Source organism: Dipteris shenzhenensis, chromosome 5, assembly GCF_047967505.1.
Source record: "Dipteris shenzhenensis isolate YYH24624 ecotype China chromosome 5, Dip_SZ_1.0, whole genome shotgun sequence".
NCBI lineage: Eukaryota > Viridiplantae > Streptophyta > Polypodiopsida > Gleicheniales > Dipteridaceae > Dipteris > Dipteris shenzhenensis.
In genome coordinates, this window is record NC_141600.1 from 21,488,260 (window position 1) to 21,510,528 (window position 22,269).

General features: G+C 41.9%; 1 protein-coding gene and 1 pseudogene across 1 annotated transcript in view; one reads left to right on the plus strand and one right to left on the minus strand.

The window, feature by feature from the left end:
• LOC147901738 (Pyridoxal-5'-phosphate-dependent enzyme family protein) overlaps positions 1 to 21,484 on the plus strand; it is a 57,970-nt gene extending 36,486 nt beyond the window's left edge. Inside the window, exons 4-6 of the mRNA XM_087374711.1 lie at positions 7,108 to 7,644; positions 7,744 to 7,979; positions 21,151 to 21,484. Of these exons, the coding sequence (XP_087230837.1) occupies positions 7,108 to 7,644; positions 7,744 to 7,979; positions 21,151 to 21,373 (996 nt within the window). The 3' untranslated portion in view covers positions 21,374 to 21,484. The remainder of the gene's footprint in view (positions 1 to 7,107; positions 7,645 to 7,743; positions 7,980 to 21,150) is intronic.
• Positions 4,375 to 5,001, minus strand: LOC147901739 (uncharacterized; annotated as a pseudogene).
• Positions 21,485 to 22,269: the final 785 nt, after the last annotated feature.

The following is a 22,269-nucleotide window of genomic DNA, read 5'->3' on the forward strand; positions in this document are numbered from 1 at the left end:
GATCATGCATGTAGCAGCTAGTTTTTTAAGTTCTAGGTAGTAGGAGGTCTCTCTCTCCTTTTCTTGTATCCAGATTCAAGATTCCAAGACTCAACATAATCTCATATGCTTGTGCCTTGTCTCTGATGGACTTTGCTTTTGTATGCCATTGGTAAGCTACAATGATTTTGTTGGAACTATCGGAGTCCTAGTGTGTGTGGTCCTAGAGTCCTAGGAGTGTCCTACAGTTGTGTGAGTGTGAAGAGTCTTGAGGCCACTTGTGCCACCTCATGTGGTAGGTGTGATTCCTCCCCTAGATTATAGGATCTAGATTCTCTTGTGTGTGACCTCATCTATGAGGTGTTAGTGTGGGAAGATAAGGCTTGCCCAGCCTATAAATGAGGCCATGTACTTGCTACGATTCAACCATCTATCAACATCGGCTATTGTGCCTCAGCTCTTGTCTCCAATCATGTGATGAGTGTCTCTCACCCTCTCCCCATTTTCAACAAATGGTATCAGAGCTATGGAGAGGCTAGCTCCTCCATTCCCTCTCCTTGAGCTGTAGCTGCCACCATCACCTACAGTTGCTGTCTTTGGGTCGTCATCAACAAGCGCTACTTTGACAATCTAAGATGTCTGCCATTTGCTACTCGACATCTACTGTTCGACTGACGACCTGATGCTGATCGTGACTTTGCTGCTGCCCGAAACTCTACCTGCGCTGTGTGTTGATATGGTCCTGCACTGATCATCTGCGCTGCCCTGTTTGCCGCTACCCATTCGTCAGAACTTACCTGCACTAATCTCTACTATCAACATCGTATAAGGAATCGCCTGAAAGCCTTTGCTCTACCCGTCCTCAATTTTTTGCTCATGATCAGCAATACAGCCTGCCATTCCTTGCCGACCTGAACTAATCTGGACACCATACTCGAAGAGGATGGCGTGATGGTCTGATGCTGTTTGCTGCTTGACGAGCGGATGCCCCCTCACTATGCAAACTCGCCAGGATGATCGTGATGTGACTTGCCACCAGTTCGCCAACAACATTTTGCTTATTCTTTTGGGATCTATGTCCACGATCTGAGATCTCTCTCAGGCAACAGCACGAAGGCAGAAATTGCAGATTTGTTCTTTCAGTTCGTGGGTTCACTCGTGGTCTAGATCAAACTGTGTGCTGCTTGCGGGATGTAATGACCTGCGACAGCTCCTGCGAAGGTGTCGTGATCCGTGTCTTGTAATAAGTGCGATGATTTGGCGGCGTCTCGCATGCACCGGCGACTGACGGCCTTGTGAGGGCCGTGGCCATCGACTCGCACGTCACCGTCTCACCCGGTCAAATCTGCTCCTGTTCGTCTTCTCCAGCCCTCTTCATCGCCTTTAATTCAGCAAAGGGGCGCACTGTTTCCAACAGCTGACCGTGAATTGAAGAAGGTGCTGCTGCAAGTTTCAGTCCGGACAAGATGGCTCACATGGTATGACATGAAAATTGCTGTTTTTAAGCTACTGTCGAAGCATGTATCTAGTATAGCTCCATGTCTTCCAATTCCATTCCTGAAGTTATGCTTCTGAAGGCTGAAATCAGCATTCTTTCTTGATAATCTGAGGTCTCCTCTGTGCCTTTTTTTTTTGAGTAAACATTGTAAGGGATTTAGACACTGGCTGTAATAACAGCTAAGACCTTCCCACCAATGGATAGCATAAAAATCTCCTCGTTCATCGAGAAATTCTCAGGGAACAATTTCCCAACTTGGCAGACGAAACTCCGGCTTCTTCTTATGCGAGAAGGCATATGGAATATCACCAATGGCAAGGAGCCAAAAACCCAAAGTGATGATGCTAGAATGAGTTGGTGGGAGAACCAAAATGATAAAGCAATGGCTATCATTGGCCTAGCTTTAGCTGACAACCTTATCCACCATGTGGATTTTGATAAGACTGCAAATGACGTTTGGGAAAAATTAGAGAATTTGTTTGGAAATAAGATCAATAATTCCAAAGTCTTTCTCAAACAAAAACTCTTCAAGCTCAAGATGAAGGAAACTGAAACCCTCAATGAACACTTGAGCAATCTTGGGTCAATTCTCCAACAATTATCTGCCATCCGAGCCATTGTTGAAGATGATGATCAAGTTGCTGTACTTCTCTCAAGTATTGAAGACATTTCGAAGTACAGTGAGATCCTTGTTGTCCTAAGAGTCAGCCGCAATGTGAGCTTTAAGGATATGGTAGCTCATCTCATTGATGAGGACCGTAGGCTTATAGAGAAAGCAGAATCTTCTTTTGAACCTGACAAAGCATTCTTTCTCAAGAATAAGCCCAAGAAGAAAGGAAAACCTCTTAAATGTAATTACTGTCAGAAGCTTGGTCATCCAGAGGATCGTTGCTTCAAGAAGATGGCAAAGGTACAAGCCAACGAACATGCCAATCTGGTTGCGGAGCAGAGCGAGGATGAAGACAATGAAGCTACACCTTCTGGACCTGAGGAACAAGCTTGCACTGTTGTTGTTTCTGGTCTTTCCCTCCATGAGGTGATAGATGAAGAGTGGGCTTTCTAGAATCGTGTGTGTGTTAGGTACTCTGCCTTGGGTAGTCCCCCTAAAATGATGTAATAATTTGTCATTTTGTGTGCCTTGTCCTATAAAAGGCTCCACTTATTTCCATGTACCCAGTTAGGAGACAGGGGGGTTGTGATGTCTTTCCTTTATCAGGCTTGGCCGAGTTCCAGGATGTTGGTGTACTCCCTAGACCTATGAGTTGGTCATGCATTCATGCTCAGATTTGAGTCTCTGATCACGTTGACACCTAAGCCATGAGAGTGCTTGGTTCAACCTCTGAATTATGCTCAGCTGTTAGCCTCTGAGATTGCCTGGGATGCATAGTCTGGATGATGTCATAGTTTCTCACCCTAGCTCCGAAGGGGGGTTTGTTGGAACTATCGGATCTCTTGTGTGTGACCTCATCTATGAGGTGTCAGTGTGGGAAGATAAGGCTTGCCCAGCCTATAAATGAGGCCATGTACTTGCTACGATTCAACCATCTATCAACATCGGCTATTGTGCCTCAGCTCTTGTCTCCAATCATGTGATGAGTGTCTCTCACCCTCTCCCCATTTTCAACAGGTTTATCTAGATTCTATTATCAATGATTATGCATGAATCATGATTCATTATAAGATTCGACTTTATGTCCCGAGTCTTGAGTCCTTACTCCAAAAGCAATTGCAACGTTTTTGAGTCTTGGATTCTAAGTTTAAGCTTTCCAATGTATAGAATAGTATGTTTGTTTATGGGTATGGTGATGTGGCATTCCCTTCCCGTTCACGTTCCCTAGGATTTGGGCGTTCCCGTTCCCCAGGGGGTCGACGTTCCGTTGCCGTTCACGTTCCCTAGTAACTATGATTTGAAAGGCGTTAATTGTGGGGAAAAGGAGAAACTATTGGCTATTAGATAAGCCCCAGTCTGTTTCTAGAGAACCCAATTCAGTGCCTAGGGAATCTTTGTAGAAACACTCTCAGAACTTGATGTCTCGCACTCCTAGATGGCATGTAGGGAGTAAATGATATCCTACTAGATGGCGACAAGGGTTGTTGCTAGGGAAACCTGAAGGCCTCCTATCACAAAAAATTGCATCTGGTAACCCAGATGTTCTAGGTAGTGTTGCTGGACATTGTCTTCGAAACACTATCTTGTGGCAAAGGCAAAGGCCGTGACTAGGAAGGTGTCATCGCATCTTGTGTCTCTATCTTGAATACCTCCTTGCCTTGGATCCTGTACGTCGGAGAGACTGGATTAGTGGCGAAGGCATGACCTACCTCCATCAGCCATGCAACCATCCCCCAATTGAAGTCCCGTTGCATCCCTACGTGTCCACCACAATCCGGAGGGCACCCATCAAATCCTCTGTGCTCCTAGGCAGCCCAAGAGTTGAATGCAAAATCAGGGTTTGGGCTTTGCCTAGTTGGAGACTACTGAGGTTGGCACCATAGTTTTTTCCATATGTTACTATACGCATACATCATACGGGTATGGAAGGATGATTGGAGTATAGCGACCCTAATTTTTTTAAAAAAAAAGCTAGGAAAATATACATTGCACACATTGAATTGATAGAGAGCTACAAAACTTTCAACTTCAAACTTGCATTAATTTAAAGTCGTGATTCATGGAAGAGTCCAGGGACAGAGTCATGTGGATTTTGATACATAGTGATAGATCGATACTACACCAAAACATCATGATCAAAGGTAGCAGGTAGTAGATACTAGAAAATTTAAAGTAGCCTGTAGGTACTACACCAAAACATCAAAGGCAGGCTGCAAAACATCATATAAGAAAAGCCTGCCAAGCTTCTACATCTTGGAAATGCATCACAACTGTTGAGGCTCAAGCCTCAAGTTGCATCCTCATCCTCATCCTCATCAGCATCAGTGCCATCCTCCTCCTTCTCATCCTCCTCCTCATCACTATCATTCTCATCTGCCTCGCCATGGGACTCCAAAATACTAGAGCTGGTTGAAGCTCTAGCAACATCCATCCTTCCTGTAGCAAGAGGGGCTGGAATCTCCTCTTCTCCCTCTGTAGTCTCTTGCAAAGCAAGCAGCCTCTCATCATCCTTCTCCTTGTTGATCATTTCCAAGGTCACTTCTATCTTCTCAAATCCTCTTTCCTTCATTTTGGAGATGAGTCGCAAATTAGTATGGATGTATACAAATTTTCCTGTATTCTTTGGAAGCAGCCTATTCCTTCTTTTGGTATGGATAAGAGTGAACGTGCTCCAATTCCTCTGACAAGGAGAAGCACGTGTGCCTTGCGAGAGCACTCGAATAGCCAACTGCTGCAAATTTGGAGTGTGAGCCCCAAATGTCTCCCACCACTTCACCCCTTGATGTATTCTCTTATCATCCTTCACAATTGCCCGAGCAAGTGTGCCTGACATGGACTTTTAAATATCTAACTCATCAATTAAGATGCCCTGCCTCTCAACATCATACTTTGTGTACCGCTCTATGACATCCATCTTAATCACGTTGGCATGTGTTAATACTGGCTTCACCTATCCAGGCTGTCCAATGTCCTCAAACAAGAGGTCAAGGCAATGACTTGGTTGTAACTTTGATGTGGCATAGCGTTGCCACTATGGAGGCTTGGGAAGAATACCTTGGGTGTCGTAGTGGAGGGGAGGAGAACTGTGAAGGCCAGGGGTCCGTGAGTGCTCCACGAGCAAGAAAGAGCCAAATGCTGGGAGTTTCCGAGAGGGCAGTGCAATGAATTAGCGGGGTGAACCTTGGGCGATAGGATTTCAATAGGAGCTCCGTGTGAGTAGGAGGATCATTGCGTGAAGGCCAATATCAGATAAAGGGAGTGCAACAACGTGCTAGGCTGGTTAGTCTTCATATGAGCACAGAGTAATCTACAAGGATGAAGGTGGAGAGGCTTTGACTTTGTGGGTCCTTGAATGAAGAGAGTGTCGTATGTGAATAGTTCCATGTAATGGCTTGAAGGTCATAGTGTATGCTCAGCTCATTGTAGGAATCCCATACCTATTACTGGATTATAGAAGGAGACCTTGTAGTGATGACAAGACTATGGGCAATAAGGTTGTAGGAGTGGGTTCATGCAGTCCAAAGGTGCAATTCCAAATAAAGGTGGCATACTGTTGGTCGAAGAAGGAGCTATGTGCATCTAGTATAGAAAATATGGGGCCACTCTTCCTCTATCAATTCTCCTGCTCGCACCCGCTTAGATGCATTGTCCATGCACACTTGCACCACATTATTAGGCCCAACATCAAGAATGGCATCTTTCGATATCCCAAAAATTTACTCCCTGATTTGTACTGCCCACTAGTATCCACAGACTTAAAGAAGGCTGAGCCAAAAATGCATGAGATCATGATATTAATGATAGGCGTACACCCGAGTGTTAGACCGCCATTGACCGTCTGTGTTACTGAAAGTTCTTCCTTCCAATCTGAATCCTCTCCTTTGATCAAGTGTCAGTTTGGTAAGTTGGTCTGAAGCTTCCTGCTCCATGTATTGAATGAAGGCCTGGCCCATGCTGGGAGTAATTTGAGGAAAGGAAAACTTGATGACAAGGTATATTCAGTCCTGGAAATTTGGGATATGTGTTTCATTTACTCTTTCCTTTCTTCCAGAATAAATCCATTTGTCTAGGCATGAAGTATGTACAACCTTTTCTTGCTACCAAGATAATTCTCCAAGGCTGGATTCAGTCCTTTCACAGAGGCTCAGCCATGCACTGACCCAGTCATATCGCTGCAACCATCATATCCTCTCATCTTCTGATATCTGATGTCTGCCCCCTGCCTTTTGGCGCTCAGACTGGTTGGCCAGTGTCCTGGTTGGACAGCAGCCAATGGTTCCTGTCTCTGGTTCATTGGGCAGCTGATTGTGTCAAATTGTGCTTCTCACTAACTGATTGGCCACCTGGTGCAATTAACACAGTTTAGTATGCCCAATCTTTTCTCATTTGCAACCATAGCAGCCCAATCTTCTCTCATTTACTCATAATTTTGTCTAAAGTCGCTTACGAACTCCCTTCTTCCCTTTGTTCTTTAGCTTATTCCAATTTGCAACTAGTTTTATGAAGGTATGTATAGCAGTGGATTCATCATCTCCTGGGCATCAAACAAGCACATGTTAAGTACTGCATGTCAAATGTATAAGATGTCTTAAGGTTGCTCATAGCTTCGTTTTTAGTCTTGTTTCATAAGTGTGTCTTAGAACTACTAAATGGGCTTCTGAGTAACTAAGACGATAAATTTCTTGAGTGATTGTCTCCTGGTCTTTGCTTAGGTTGCTGTGAACTGGTTTCAAGCTTCTGTTTATATAAAAATACACGTTGATACCCTCCTTCCCCTCTTCCATAAAAATGAATTTGAAGCCTAGTTGTGGCTGACTATCTCAATGAGATTAGTAACGTGGGTTGATAATTTTGAGCTTTTGACTGTGCAGGACATTTAAAAAATAGAAACTTCTGTTGATAATTTGGAGCATTGATAGTAGAGTTTGTCTCAAGTTGACCATGTATTTGATGGTATATAGTGCTTTCCTTAATTCTTTTCTTAGACTACTAATTGCTGTTTGCTCACATGGCCACTTAGGCACAGATGCTGGAGGCTCTTGGTGCAACTGTAGAAAGAGTTCGACCTGTTTCCATATCTCATAAAGATCATTTTGTGAACATTGCAAGACGCAAAGCAGCAGCAGCTGAAGCTTCCTACATAGAAAGAACAGTGTTGCTTGACAGTTTTGATGGAAAGTCTAGAAATGGACAAATAAACGAAGAGGTTTCCTTTTTTCCAGGCTCTGCTGCTGTAAATGTGTGGACTTCTATTGAAGGCAATGGTTGTGAGCAGGCTATTGGAATGGAAAGCACCTATAAACATGTGGGACAAACCAAATTGTACAGGAAACAGGCAGATATTTATCAAAGGGGTGATAATATCGTGCCTACAGCATGTGAAGATGAATGCAAAGGGGGTTTTTTTGCTGATCAGTTTGAGAATCTTGCAAATTTCAGAGCACACTATCATGGTACTGGTCCCGAAATTTGGGCTCAGATAGGTGGCAGATTGCATGCATTTGTTGCTGCTGCCGGTACAGGGGGTACGATTGCAGGCATCTCACAGTTTTTGAAGGTAGTCACATTCGTCATTCTCCTGCCATTACGTATCACTATGTTCTCCGACAGTTGAATTTCAAAGGCATCTAAAGTTCAAGTGACTCTGTTTGTACAGGAACAAAATAATGATGTAAAATGTTTCTTGATTGATGTACCTGGCTCTGCATTGTTCAACTGGGTTACAAGAGGTGTTATGTATACACGCGAAGAGGCAGAGGGGAGAAGACTGAAGAACCCATTCGACACAATAACAGAGGGCATTGGAATCAACCGTCTAACACAAAATTTTAAGCTGGTACGACTTGATGGAGCATTTCGAGGCACGGACAGGGAGGCTGTGGAGATGGCAAGGTTACCTCTAAATTATAATTTGATGCTTCGTCATCATTCTGTTGCTTGCTGATGCGCTTGCTGATGTGATGCAACATAGCTCTTGATAGAGCACATGTTACAGTGGTGATGAAGATGCTGTGAGCAGCCATTTTAGGTTTTTTTACAGCAGCTCTCTTACTAATTCATGAGAAGGCAAGAACAAGATCCATAGAGTTCAAGAGACACAAAGCAGCTCCCACACTTTGAAAGAACTTGTTGAGGATCTTTTTTACACAATGCTTTTCACATGCTTCTAGGATGCTATCTTTTCCATTTTATTGTCCAAAATTTTGTCTTCTACTAGGTTGCTTTGGTCTTCAAACCAAAACTTGTGCAACCAGTAGATCAAGTCTTTGGTCTTTGTATTTCCTCTATTAGGTTGCTATGGGCTCTGTGCCCAACTAATGTGTCATCCACATGGCAACAATTGCTCAGTTGAGTATAGTCAGACTACCTCTCACCCCTGCCCCCCCAAACCCCACCTCATGCGCTTCCTTCTTCTCCCCTCTCCCTTCAAGGAAAAAAACCCCATTTCCTCCATCCCCCTTCCTCCTCCTAAGACACTACCGACAAAACAACCTAAGAGAGGTAGAATGACTATGCACATGAGGATGGTGTAGGAATCATCCCCTAGGCACTCTGCTAACCCCCTTCTCCGAAAATTTCCCCTTACCTCGTTTTGCCTTCCTCTTGAAATCCTAAAGGCAAAACAACCCATGGGAGGAAAGATTAATAGAGACACGAGAATGATAGCAAAGCATCACTCCCCTTGGCTTGCTCTGCTTTGGCCAAAATCCCAACCCCAAAATGGCCATGAGAAAGGGGAAGAATTCAAGAGGAAGATAAAGAGAAAAAGCATAAGGCTAAGTTATGACATCTCAGCAGCCTTTTGTGACTCCCGTTAATTCTCCCTTACCCTTGTAGGGAATAAACTAGAAAGTAAGGGATTTAGAACATAATGCACATCCTAGGGAGGATCAAGGCAAGTTGCCCCCTAGCCAAGGGGAAACCTGCATATTGAAGAATCCCTCCTAATTTCAACCCATCATCCCTCTGTCATGTTTCATTTTCCATGCTATCAAATTGCACCAGAGCATAAAAAGCTTGAAGGACTTAAGAAAGGTGCAAAAGGCTAAAAGCTGAATCTTTGGCATCCATGGTAGTAAAATCCTCTCTCTTCAATTAGATGATTTGTCATGGCTTTCTAGATTCTTGTCATAACTTGAATGAAGAGTATGTGGACTGCTTTTTCGTTAGCCTTCTCCTTTAGTGCTAGCCCTCGTCTCTACTGAGTTTTCCCTTCACCTACATAATGCTGATGGAAAGTTTGGATGCTGAAGTGGATGAGTTTTGGCCTGCCTGTGGTTCATCTTGATATATGCTTCTTGCCATGTTAGCAAAGATGCAAATTTTGTGGTGTCATGATTAGTTAATGGCCATATGAGGGCCATATGAGGCATTTTGTGGGTTTGAGGGGCACTAGTGCGGAGGTTGTACTAGTAAAAAAAAAAAAAGACCACCTCCATTATGGAGTCCATATTTGGGTGGGGATTGGTGGGGGCTTCTGGTTGTGACTCTTTCCATGCCACCTCCATTATGGAGTCCATATTTGGGTGGGGATTGGTGGGGGCTTTTGGTTGTGACTCTTTCCATGCCAATCGGGTCACTGGGACCCAAGATATGTGATTAAGCAGTTAGGTGTGGTTGTGTTCCCTTGAAGGGGGGTAAAGTGGTAGATTTAAAAAAGGATAAGGTGTAGTGTAAAAGGGAAAAAAAAGGAAACATCTAGAGAAAAGGTGGGATAGAGAGAGGATGTCGTGAAACAAAGGAGGTGTGGACATAGACAAGGGAATTTCTTTTTTGACCAAGGAGGTCTTGTGTGTGGATAAAGTGGTAGATTTAAAAAAAGGATAAGGTGTAGTGTAAAAGGGAAAAAAAGGAAACATCTAGAGAAAAGGTGGGACAGAGACAAAGGATGTCGTGAAACAAAGGAGGTGTGGACGTAGACAGGGGAGTTTTTGTTTTGACCAGGAAGATCTTGCGTGTGGACTTTTTTTTTGGGTTTATGAAGCTCAATTTCAGTCACTCTCTTCCTTCACTCACCTATGCTTGGATCCAGAGTTCTGAAAAATAGAAAATTTACATCTACATTTTGGTGTCTTTGCCCGGATGGCAAATTGGTCATGTCGAAAGACGGTGGACTACAATGTAAAGGAAGAAGAATGGCTGAGAGCAAGGGGGGGGTGAAATAGGTGATGCCTGGGTTCTTTGGGAAATAATATTCGAGTCGGCGGCGCAGGAGGTGTGACAAGCATAGATACTTATGTAGGCTCCATGTTCAAGCTTGGCGTGAAGATTGTCCCAACCCTTTAGTTGATGGCCAGGTTTGTGTCGGGAGGATGAATGGAACATGGGATGGAGGCAGTGGGTTGTTCAGCGACACGGGAATCGCGTGGTTTTTTTTTTCTGTTATGTACCTTGATGGATTGCTTTGGCGATGAGTTTTGCAAGGCGTTCATAGGGGGACAGAGATGTTTGGTGATGGAATGCTCTATTCAAAATTGACTGCGTAGACAACATGCTAACTGTGTGTTCTCCTGAGGTGTTTGGGCGGTGCATTGGTGTGAAGCAGAAAAGGGGCACCCTCAGTGTGTGTCTTGCTATACTGATGGAGGAGCCACAATTCTTTTATGGATATAAATTTGAGGATGTTCATTCATTTGTTCGCCATGCTAGGCGGGGAAGGAGACGTGCAGGGATCATAGATGATATGCTTAAGGAGTCTTTCTTGCACAAGAACTCACAAGTTTTGTAGCTCTTTGGTTCCGCACTTTGCTGGATGATGTGCAGGATAATTGGAGGTTGCTGCCTAGAGCCTTGATTTGAAGATTTTTCATGGATGAAAGGAGATAGGAAGCTTTGGAAAAGCTTATGGATATCAGACAATGAGATAGGGGATTGATAGCTGACTTTCAGTTGAGATATAGAGATGCTTGGTTTGACTATGCTAACCTCTTTGATAGTGTGGATGCGGTGCATGATTGCTTTCAAAGACTACTGGCCTTCCCTCTTGGAGGAGAACTGCTCCTACCGCAATGCCTGATAGTGTGGATGCGGTGCATGATTGGCTATATTGGATGCGGTGCATGATTGGCTTCAATATGGATGCTTTGTTTTGCTGAATTGGCAAGTAAGGATTTTTAGCATGGTTGCCGGACATATGCAAAGGCTTTACACTATACACTTTGATGAGAATCTACATCTATGCACAAGATAAGTAGTATGAGAAGCATCAGGAAATTTTAAAAGGCTAAGGTGGAGTGTAAAGGGAAAAAAAAGGAGACTTCTAGAGCTGAAGTTGGGAGGGAGAGTTCTAGAGAGAGGGGCAGGAGAGTCGTGAAAGAAAGAAGGGTGGATGTAGATAGGGGAGTTTTTGGATGGATGGGTTGTTTTGACGAGGGAGATCTTGGGGTGGAACAAGGAGGCTGTGTGAACAGTTTTTTGGGGATTATGAACTCTTCCTTCTTTCATGTGTGCATGGATTCGGAATTCTAAAAAAATAAAAAATTGTGTCTAAAGTGGTCAGCTTAGTTATTAATAGTTTTCTCTTTGAAGCAGTGTATTGCCCTGTCAGCTGTCTCTTCTAAGCTTTTTGCTTAGAAATGCTTATTTGGAAGAGACTAAAATGAAATACTCTAGTCTTCATATACAATTATAGCTTTAATGAAGAGAATATGGACTACTTTTGGTCCACCTTCTCCTTTAGTGCTAGCCTTTGTCACAGCCGACTAGACCCTTTAGCTCTGAAGTGCTAACCGAAACTCAATATGAATACCTTTACATAAATGAATGCTCAAGTGTGTGTGTGGGTATGTGAATACAGATATGCGAGAGCATATGTTTATATTATCTCTACACCCACCGTTTGGCCTTATGATGTTGATGGGCGTGTCATAGTAGCAAAACTGTGCTGTACATGATGGACTTTATGGTTTCAACCTTGTGGGTGGTTATTATGACATTGAAAACTGCACTATCTGTTGGGTTTACCGTTTTACAAGATGGTTTTGGGCATGCTTTTGGATTCATCTAGATATGTGTTTTCCTCATTTTAGTGAACATGCAAATTCCATGTTGTGAAGTTGTCCATGTTGTGGCCTACAGATATTATGACAAGTTCTTTTTATTCGGAAGTTTATGAATCTCTACCTCAGTCAATCCAGGTAAAAGATTTTATCTTTGGATTGAATGATCGGATCAAAATGGAAGTTCGGGTTAAGTATGCGAACACGCTAGATGAAGCAATTGTCATAGCCCTAAACTATGAGGATGCCGAAGGGAATAGACCAAGTGGGTTTGTGCAGGTCGGTATGAGTATCCGAAGAAAACTGGGTTTAAGAAGAAGTGGATTAGTAAAGGAAGTGTCTCACAGCCTAGCAGGCGAAGCCAGTTGAGACTCCTAAACCAAGTACCACCATTGGAATGAAAAGAAAAGTAACACCAATGGCAGCCCGGGCTTGGTCGAAATCTTCTTTGAACCCAGAGCAAAGAGAAAAAGCGAGGAGAGAAGGCTTGTGTTTTGGATGCCTTCAGCCTCATCAGTGGAAAGATTGTCCACGAAACAAAGGTCGTCGGATGGCTGAGATGGTGATCTCAGAATGCGACATGGAAATGGAGGGAAGTCCCAAAGCAGAACAGATGTAGGTTCAGCTAGCGGGATCTTCTCAAAGGTCAGCACCTGTTTTGTTATGTGTGTCTGTTGCTAAGCTAGTAACTAGTGCACCTGATAATGTCCGATCAAAGCCCGCAGGAACGGGGTATACAGCCTTTAATGATACGGAGTTAATTAAGATGAAGGGGCAAGTAGCTAATCATGATGTCATTGTGTTGTTTGACTCAGTGCCAACACACAATGTAATTAACTCCAAGCTTGTAAAGAGGCTGAAATTAGAGATTAGCCCATCTGACTATGCATATACAGTCAGAATGGCAAACGGAAGTTCAACTGAAGTATGGGACCATAGGGTTACCTAGTTGGAACTTCGAATTCAGGACTATACAGAGAAGCTTGATTTTGAAATGACAAAGCTTGCTCACGTAGATATAGTCTTAGGTAAGGCGTGGCATTCTAGGAAGAATCTAGCCATAGATTGGAAAAAGCACATTTATCAATTCAAGATGAAGGATGTGTTGTATGTCGTACGAGGTGAAAAAGATATACCTCAAGGACTGCTGGTTTCCGTAATGGAAGATCGAAAAGCTCAAGAAGAGTTTTTGTTTCTTTGTACAACCGATTGATGGTCCTTCAGCTAGCACTAATGTTACCCAAAATGGAGAGATGGCCAAGTTGGCTGATCAAATAGCAGAGGAGTTCTCTGATTATTTTAGGGATGAGTTACCTTATGGGTTACCTTTAGAGCGGAATGTTCAACATAAGATTGAACGAATCCCGGGGGCAGAACCTGTAAATAGACCTTCCTATAGATTAAGTTTTATCGAAGAAACGGAGGTGCAAAGACAACTGGAAGAATACCTAAAGCTGAGGCAGATTCAACCCAGTTTCTCACCTTTTGCTTCGCCAGTGATATTAAAAAAAAAGAAAGATGATACTTTTTGCCTCTGTATAGATTACCGAGCATTGAATAATATCACTACTAAGCACAGGTATCCAATGGCTCGGATCGATGATTTGCTAGATGTGTTACATGGGGCCGTAATTTTCAGTAAGATAGATCTTAAATGTGGCTACCATCAGATCCGTATTAGAGCCGAGGATGTGCATAAAACCGCTTTTAGAAGCAGGTTTGGACATTATGAGTTTTTGGTAATGCCGTTTGGACTTATCAATGCTCCAGCGACATTCGTCATGCTTATGAATGATTTACGTCCGTATATCGGGAAGTTTGTAGTGCATTTTATTGACGATATTCTTGTGTTTAGCAAAAGTATTGCTAAGCATCATGAACACTTAAGAATAGTGTTCAATTCTTTGAGGAAAGCCAGTCTTTATGTAAATAAAAAGAAAACTATACTGTATATGGTAAGACTTCAATATTTAGGATTCATTATTACTCCCGAGGGGGATAGAAATGGATCCAAAGAAAGTGGCTGCGACTGACTTGGCCTATCCCTCAGAGTTTGACCGCTTTGCGATTATTCTTGGGATTTGTCCAATTTTATCGAAGGCATATCAAAGGATATTCCGAAATAGTATCGCCATTGACTGATCTGACCTCAGATAAAGTACCTTTTATATGGGGACAAAATCAATAGGAGAGTTTTAATACCATAAAACAAGCTGTGGTCTTAGGACCGGTATTAAAAATAGTTGATCCCCAGAAACCGTTTTTCCTGGAAACCTCCCAACGAAATTGGCCAGCTCATGAATTAGAGTTGTATGTTGTTGTCCATGCTCTGAAAACATGGAGACATTATTTATATGGATCAGAGTTTTATGTTGATGTTGATCATGATACTTTGAAACATTTTTGTAAACAACCTGACTTGAGAGACCGCCAAGCTAGGTAGGCAGAAGTCATGTAGGAGTTTAACTTGACGGTTCGGTACCGAAGAGGGAAGGATAATAAAGTTGCAGATGCGTTGTCACGCATTATGCATAATATGAGCTTCACAGTATTAGAGAGTGCTCTAATGACCGAGATTAGAGAAACATAAAAGGTAGACGAGTTCGTTCAGAGCCTTTGGCCCAAGGCTCATGTATTCAAACCCAGGAAAAAAGGTGAACTGGCATCCAGAAAAGGCAAAACTTATGCAAGATATACCATAAGAGATGGTATGCTGAAAAGAAATGACAAGATAGTAGTACCTAATCAGAATGATCTCAGGCAGAGAGTCATTCAACAATGCCATGATAGCCCATGCGGGACATCCAGGAGTCGAGAAAACGTATGATCTCGTGAAGTGAGATTTCTTTTGGCCAAAAATGAAAAAACATATTCATGAATATGTGACACGTTGTTTTTACCAGGTAAGTAAGGCAGAGCGGGTGAAGCCACTTGGACTTCTACAACCTTTGAAAATACCACTAGGTAGGTGAGAGAGCATTTCCATGGACTTTATTGTAGGTCTGCCTACGACACAAGGTGGATATGATTCTATCCTTGTGGTAGTTGATCGTCTTACCAAGATGGCTCACTTCATTCCAACTAGAGAGTCTGTTAGTGCCCGCAAGTGGCGGATTTGTTTATTAAACATATATTTTGTTTGCATGGATTAACCAAATCTATAGTGTTAGACATGGATGTCAAATTTACCAGTCAATTTTGGATTGCAGTGTTTGAGACACTAAGGACTGAGTTGGGAATGAGTAGTGGGAATCATCTAGAAACGGATGGTCAGACGGAAACAATCAACCAAATTTTAGAGGATATGCTTAGAGCATATGTGTCATTGAGGCAACATACAGGGGGCAAGTGGTTGCCATTGTTAGAATCTGCCTACAATGATAGAAAACATTCCTCTACAGGGTTCAGTCCTTTTGAGCTGAACTATGGTTATAGACTAGCAAATCCAACTACAGTTGAAGTATCTCAGAAAGTGCATAGTGCCGCCAACTTTGTGGTTCAGATGCGGTAGATGCTAGCACTTGCGAGAGCTAACATCCGCCAAGCTATGGATAGAGCTAAGGCATATGCGGATGAAAAGAGATCCGTTAGAGAATTTAAGGAAGGAGAAAAAGTTTTTCTCAGAGTTCCTTGGCACTCTAAGTCTTTGACTGCAGGAGAGTGTGCTAAGTTATCACCCCGATATTGTGGGCCGTGGTTAATTCTAAAAAGAATAGGCAAGGTAGCCTATAAATTCGAATTACCACAGGGTTGTAAGGTGCACCCAGTGTTTCATGTTTCTTGTTTAAAGAAATTTTTGCATACAGGTGACTCACTAATCGAGGGTGTTGTTTTGTTTCAGGAGATAGGGGATAATGCAGGATGCAAACCAACAAGAACCTTGGACCGAGGAACAATGCAAGTACACAATCGGAAGATACCCACGGTGTTGGTTGCATGGCATGGTTTACCTCTATCAGAAGCTACTTGGGAATCCGTATACCAGTTATGGAGAGTGTTTTCAGACTTTATCATCGAGGACGTTGATGCCTGAAGAGGGAAGAAATGGTACGCGCAAGTTGAGGCAACATGACCTCGAAAGGGTCAGTCGACATTTTCCTTTAAAGGATCAAGGTTTGTATTATATTTATTTGGGCTTCACGTAAATGATAAAGAAAGGAATCAAGGTCAAGGTCCTTGGTGAGGGTGACATGGCACAAGACTAGGTGGATCTAAGGCTAAGGGGCCTAAATGCATTAAATGTGCCAAGGGGCAAATGATTTCAATGCTATCCCAAGAGGGGTAAATGATGCATTGAGGAGATGCCCTCAATTGTAGACATGTCGCATACTAGATCCATCTAGGGAATTGGGGCTTGGTGGAATCTACAAGCTGGAGCCTTCACGTATGTGGGCGATTCTAAGAGTTTTGCTACCACCAAGGTTGGCTGGGAGGAAATTCTGTGCGTCTGCCCCGTGAGAGACTGTTAAAACTGATGATGTGAAGCGAGTTGAAGATAGTGATCGTAATATTTAGTCTTGTGTAAGGTTGGGAGGGACTGAAATGAAATATCCTAGTCTTGATTGGGTTGTCATAGCTTGGTTGGAGAGAATGATTAGTCTTCTCCCTTAGTGCTAGCCTTTGTCACGGATGAGTCTACCCTTCATCTTCGGAGCTCTGAGCATGGATGAGTCTTCCCTTCACCTGCAAAGTGCACCTTTAAAGTGCTAATTGAAACTCAATACAAAGACCTTTTATGAATGGATGCTCAAGTGTGTGGTTGTGTGGATACACATGTGTGAGAGTATATTTTTATACTATGGTCCATGTCTGAAGCAGATTTGGACATTATGAGTTTTTGGTTATGCCATTTGTGCTTACCAATGCTCCAGCTACATTCATCATGCTTATGAATGACGTACTATGCATGTTCATCGGGAAGTTTGTAGTACATTTTATTGACGACATTCTTGTTTACAGCAGAAGTATTGCTGAGCATGGAGAACATTTAAGAAAAGTTGACCGTTGGGCACTGATGACATCAGTGGAAATATCATAGTAGCTAGTCCCTGTCATGCGTGATGAAGTGTTGTCATGAGTTTGAAACTATACTGTTGGTTGGGATCTCATGGGAAGAGTTTGGGTATGTTCTTGGATTAATCTAGATATATGTTTTTTATAGCATTAGCAGACATGCAAATTTGGGATCTCATGGGAAGAGTTTGGGCATGTTCTTGGATTAATCTAGATATATGTTTTTTATAGCATTAGCAGACATGCATATTTCACCTTATGAAGTTTTCATCCATGTGTTGAGGCTTGCTGATATTGTGATAAATTCCTTTTATTTGAACCGGTACGTTACCCTATCAGCTATCTTTCTAAGCTTTTTTGCTTAGAAATGCTTGTTTGAGAGAGACTGAAATAAAACACTAGTCTTAATAGGTGTCTTAGCTTGACTGAAGACAATGTGGACTTCTTTTTTATTAGCCTTTTCCTTTAGTGCTAAATTCTAATCCATGTTGTGGCTTGTTGATTTTTTGACAGATTCCTTTTATTTGAAGCGGTACCTTGCCCTATCAGCTATCTTTTCTAAGATTTTTTGCTTGGAAATGCTTGTTCGGGAGAGATTAAAATAAAACACTCGTCTTTGCTGCTTTTTGATAATCTTTTTCTTGTAGTGCTAGCCTCTGGGTCTGCCATTCCACTTTGGAGTGTTGGCATGCAAATTTTACCGTGTGAGATTTCCAGCTTTTTGTTTGGACATGCTTGTTTGGGAGAGACTAAAATAAAACACTCATCTTCATAGGACTTCGTAGCTTGAATGAAGACAAGGTTGACTACCTTTTGATTAGCCTTCTCTTTCAGTGCTAGCCTTTCTTATAGTTGGGTCTTCCCTGGAGTGCTGAGAGCACATGCTCATACTATAATCTACACCCACTGTTGGATGTTGATGACATCTGTGGTAATGTCGTAGTAGCAAATCTGTTGTGTTTTCAGAGGATGTATTTGGGCATGTTCTTAGATTCATCTAGTAGCAGCAAGTCTATTGTGTTTTCATAGGATGTGTTTGGGCATGTCATACATTTTCGCCGCAAATCAGAAGGCATACTTTCATCTTGTGAAAGTTTAATAATCCATGTTGGGATGGCAGAGTAGTGTCCTATCACCTATCTTTTTGCTTAGAAGTGCTTGTTTGGGGATACTAAAATGAAATAATCTAGTCCTAGTGGTTGTAGCTTGAATGAAGAAAGTTAGGATTATTGCAGAGAAAAATGCCTTTATTTAAAAGAGTGTGCGCGCGAGCGTGCATGGATACATATGTTTGAGAATGTATGTTTATCTATGGTCTACACTCATTGTTGGGTGTTGATGAAGTCGGTGGAGATGTCATATTAACTAGTCTTTGCTATGCGTAATGGAGTTTGCAACCTTGTGGGTGACTTTCATGAGATTGAGACTACAGGATTTGTTGGTTTTTTACAATACGAGTTTAGGCATGTTTATGGATACATCTAAATATATGTTTTGGCTATATCAACATACATGAAAATTTCACCTTGTCAAGTTTTCTTCCATGCTGGGGCCTATTGATATTTTGATAAATTGTTTCCATTTGACTTGGTTGTATTGCCAAATCCACTATCATTTCTTAGTTGTTTCTGTAGAAATGCTTGCTAAGAGATGATAAGGAACTTCTTGTATGGATGAATTTGGGTGTCTGCCAAAACATATATCTAGTGAATCCAACAACATGCCCAAGGTTGAAAACCATAAACTCCATCATGCATGGCTAGTTACTACAACATCGCCACTAACATCATCAGTGCCAAAGCTTGGGTGTAGAGCATAGTTATAGACATATGCTCTCACACACATGCATCCATGTACCCCCCACAAACTTGACCGTCCATCCATGCAAAGGCCTTTGTATTGAGTTCATATCAACCTCCAGAGCTAAAGGCCTGCCTAAACCGTGAGAAAGGCTACCACTAAAGGTACGAGTACAAATCAGCTCGTGATTTGAGTTAACGGGTCTGATATACGAACATGAAATCAAACCTAAATGCACTATCAAACACCTTGGGCCTATAGATAGATAAAGAGAGAGCGAGACATTATATACAACTGTATGAATCAAGGAACATGCTGAGACTCATCCAATAACAACCAAGCAAATAGTGTATTTAAATCTCATGGTAGTCAAGTACAATGTTGAAACCGATAAACTTGATCACACATAGGGCAAGGCAATACCCCGACTGATGTCATCGGTGTAGAATGGTGCGGAGTAGACCATAGTATAAACACATTTTCTCACACATATGTATCCACATACTCACAAACACTTGTATCATTCATGTATACAAAGTTCTCATACTGAGATTCTGCTAGCACTCCATATGTGAAGGGCCTTGATGAAGGCTAGCTCTAAAGGAGAAGGCCAATCATGTGATACCCCACTTTCTCTTCCTTCAAGCTACGACAACGCTATGAAGACCAGAGTATTTTAGTTCAGGCTCTCGCGAAAGAAAGAAAAGGAAATTAAGAAGCATTGATGTTGTGTTGGGATATGAGCGAGGGCCAACCCCTACAATGAGAATTCTATTCTAAACTTATAACAGCTTGCTATTTACAATAGTAGGACTCTGAGAACTCTGTAGAATCCTCTGGTATGAACCTGCTGATGTCTAAGAATGAATGTCTCCTCAAAATCATGACCTAATTGCCAAAAAACAGCCAATAGTAGGGACTGATATGAAAAAGCGTCAACTGCAATATAGGCACTGCCACAGTCACCTACTATCGATAGCATCAGTAGCATCAACATGCTACAGGAAACCACTCCCAACCAATCCAAATCAATAGTAGAAGCAAGAATCATAGTTTGGGAGCTACGAAACAATAAACAAGAACGACCCCAAAATTCTTAACCTGGCCAGAGGACATCTGATGGTGTCTTTGAATCAAATTGCAATTTTTTCGGATAGATCCTAAAGCAAGATGTTGACGTAGATGTAGCCCAGCTGTCGCAAATCTGCAAATTATCAAGTCTCCTCGTCATAGAAATCTTCTGTCAGATCAATCGAAGATCAAAGGTTAACAATTGTACACGTGGTTCAGGGAGAGCTCACAAAAAGAAAACCAGGCTGCCTACTGTAAAGAAGACTTTGAGAAGGCTCTAAAGGAGAAAGTGGGAGGACTATACAAATCTCACCTCCCCACTAGTATAGACACATTTAGATGTTGACCTCTTCTATCTAACCTAAAGCTCCCTCCTTCCACTCTCATCTGTTCTCTCTCTCTCTCTCTCTCTCTCTCTCATCGCCACCACTTCTGACAACTATCAGCAGCTCAGGATGCATCATGGTCCTCATCTAGATGAGACTTCAATCATAGTGCTGCATCATCGTTGATGTTATTGCATCTTGTACTAGTACCTTTTTCCCTTGAGAAAGGAGAGAGTCTCTGTTATTGTTTTGTATAGATTGCATGGTCCCATGGACGATATTTATTTAATTTCTTCCTTTTTCTGTTCTATCCCTTTCTCAAAATGTATCGCTTCCCCTTTTCTTTTTCTGCTATTGTTTTTCATTTTCCGCATGCTTATAAGATAAGTTCTATTTCTTGGAAGAGTGCTTTGCTGGACCATGGAGTGTGTTCACAGGCCTTTTAAAATGATGATTTGGGCACCTATCTATTGTATTCAGAGGTTGACAAGAAGGTTGTCTTTTTATCATCCGGGTAGTGTATTGGCATCCACTATGCTCAATAATTTATTGATTCCAAGCTTTTACTGAATCTTAGGGAAGTTGACATGGTTGTACACTAAATTCAGGTCAACAGGCAAAGTTTATGTTTAGATATTCTAACGTCACTCCTGTTCCCATTGATTTCTTTATACTGTTGGAAACGCACAATGAGCAGGAGACCAAAAGTTCCTCTAGAATCAGGGAGTAGTCTTGAAGGGCCTGGCTAAGAAAGGATGGTTAATTTTCCCTTTACAGAAGATAATTATTTTACCATCTATAACTGCTCCTTTTAGTTGATCGCTGTGAATTGACATTTTTTGCCGAAAATTTCAGGTATTTAGTGAGAAAGGAAGGGCTGTTTCTTGGGAGCTCTTCTGCAATGAATTGTGTTGGTGCAGTACGTGTTGCTGAGATGCTTGGACCAGGGCACACGATTGTGACAATACTTTGTGATAGTGGAATTAGGTACCTGAGCAAGTTCTATAATATGGAGTATCTTGACAGGCTGAATCTCACTCCAACTGCTAGTGGCTTGGAATTTCTTGGTATGAAGTAGAATGTCAAGTTTATGCAAATCAACTGGAAGCTGAGTCGTCAAAAATATGCAGAACTCATACAATTAATCTTAGTAAAATGGCAATGCTAATTATGCTATTTCTTGGTGGATGACTTGATTGTTTTGTTCAGGTCCGTCTCTATGTAGCATTTTGCATTTGTTTTCTGCTTTGTGTATTATTAAATATACTTGAGTGACTCTTCTTGGCCTATCTAGTGTGTGTTTTGTGTCCAGCGAGGGATTAAAGTTGGCTTGCTGCTACGATTGTATGCTTGAGTTGACATAAAGATTCATTTAAAAAAAAAAAAAAACCATGAAGAAAGCCTGTTGTATGCTAGGCAGACATTATCGTGTGATTCATGTGCAGATAGAGTTCGGAACATTGTGCTCTTTTCCTGTGAGTATTAATTGTCAGTTTAATGAAAGAAAGGGAGTGTCTTTTGGGCCTAATGATTCTGCACTTTCCTCTATCAATACATATAATCATGAAAAAGGTGCCTTTATGAAAAAAAACCACTGCATTCAACAAATGAAGAGTTCTGGCATGCAACATGTCTTATACAACTATAAGATCCCAGCAAAAACGTCATACAGGCAAGAGTCAAGACTGAGCTGACGTGTTCATGATGTGGCATTAATGCTAAACGTATATAGGATAATTGATTCTAGAGTGGCTTTGATGGCAGAAAATAGTCCCTTAATGAAGGAAACAATGTTTAGCTAAGGGAGTGCATTGTTCTTGAATGGTGTAGATAAATGTGTTGTATCAAGGAAGAACTGTATTAAAATGTTGATGTTGATCAAGCCTTGAACTGTTTTTAATAGAGGTTTAAGAGATTAGTACTGACAAAAAAAGAAAAAGAGAATACTTTGTATATGTCTTAAATACGATATTA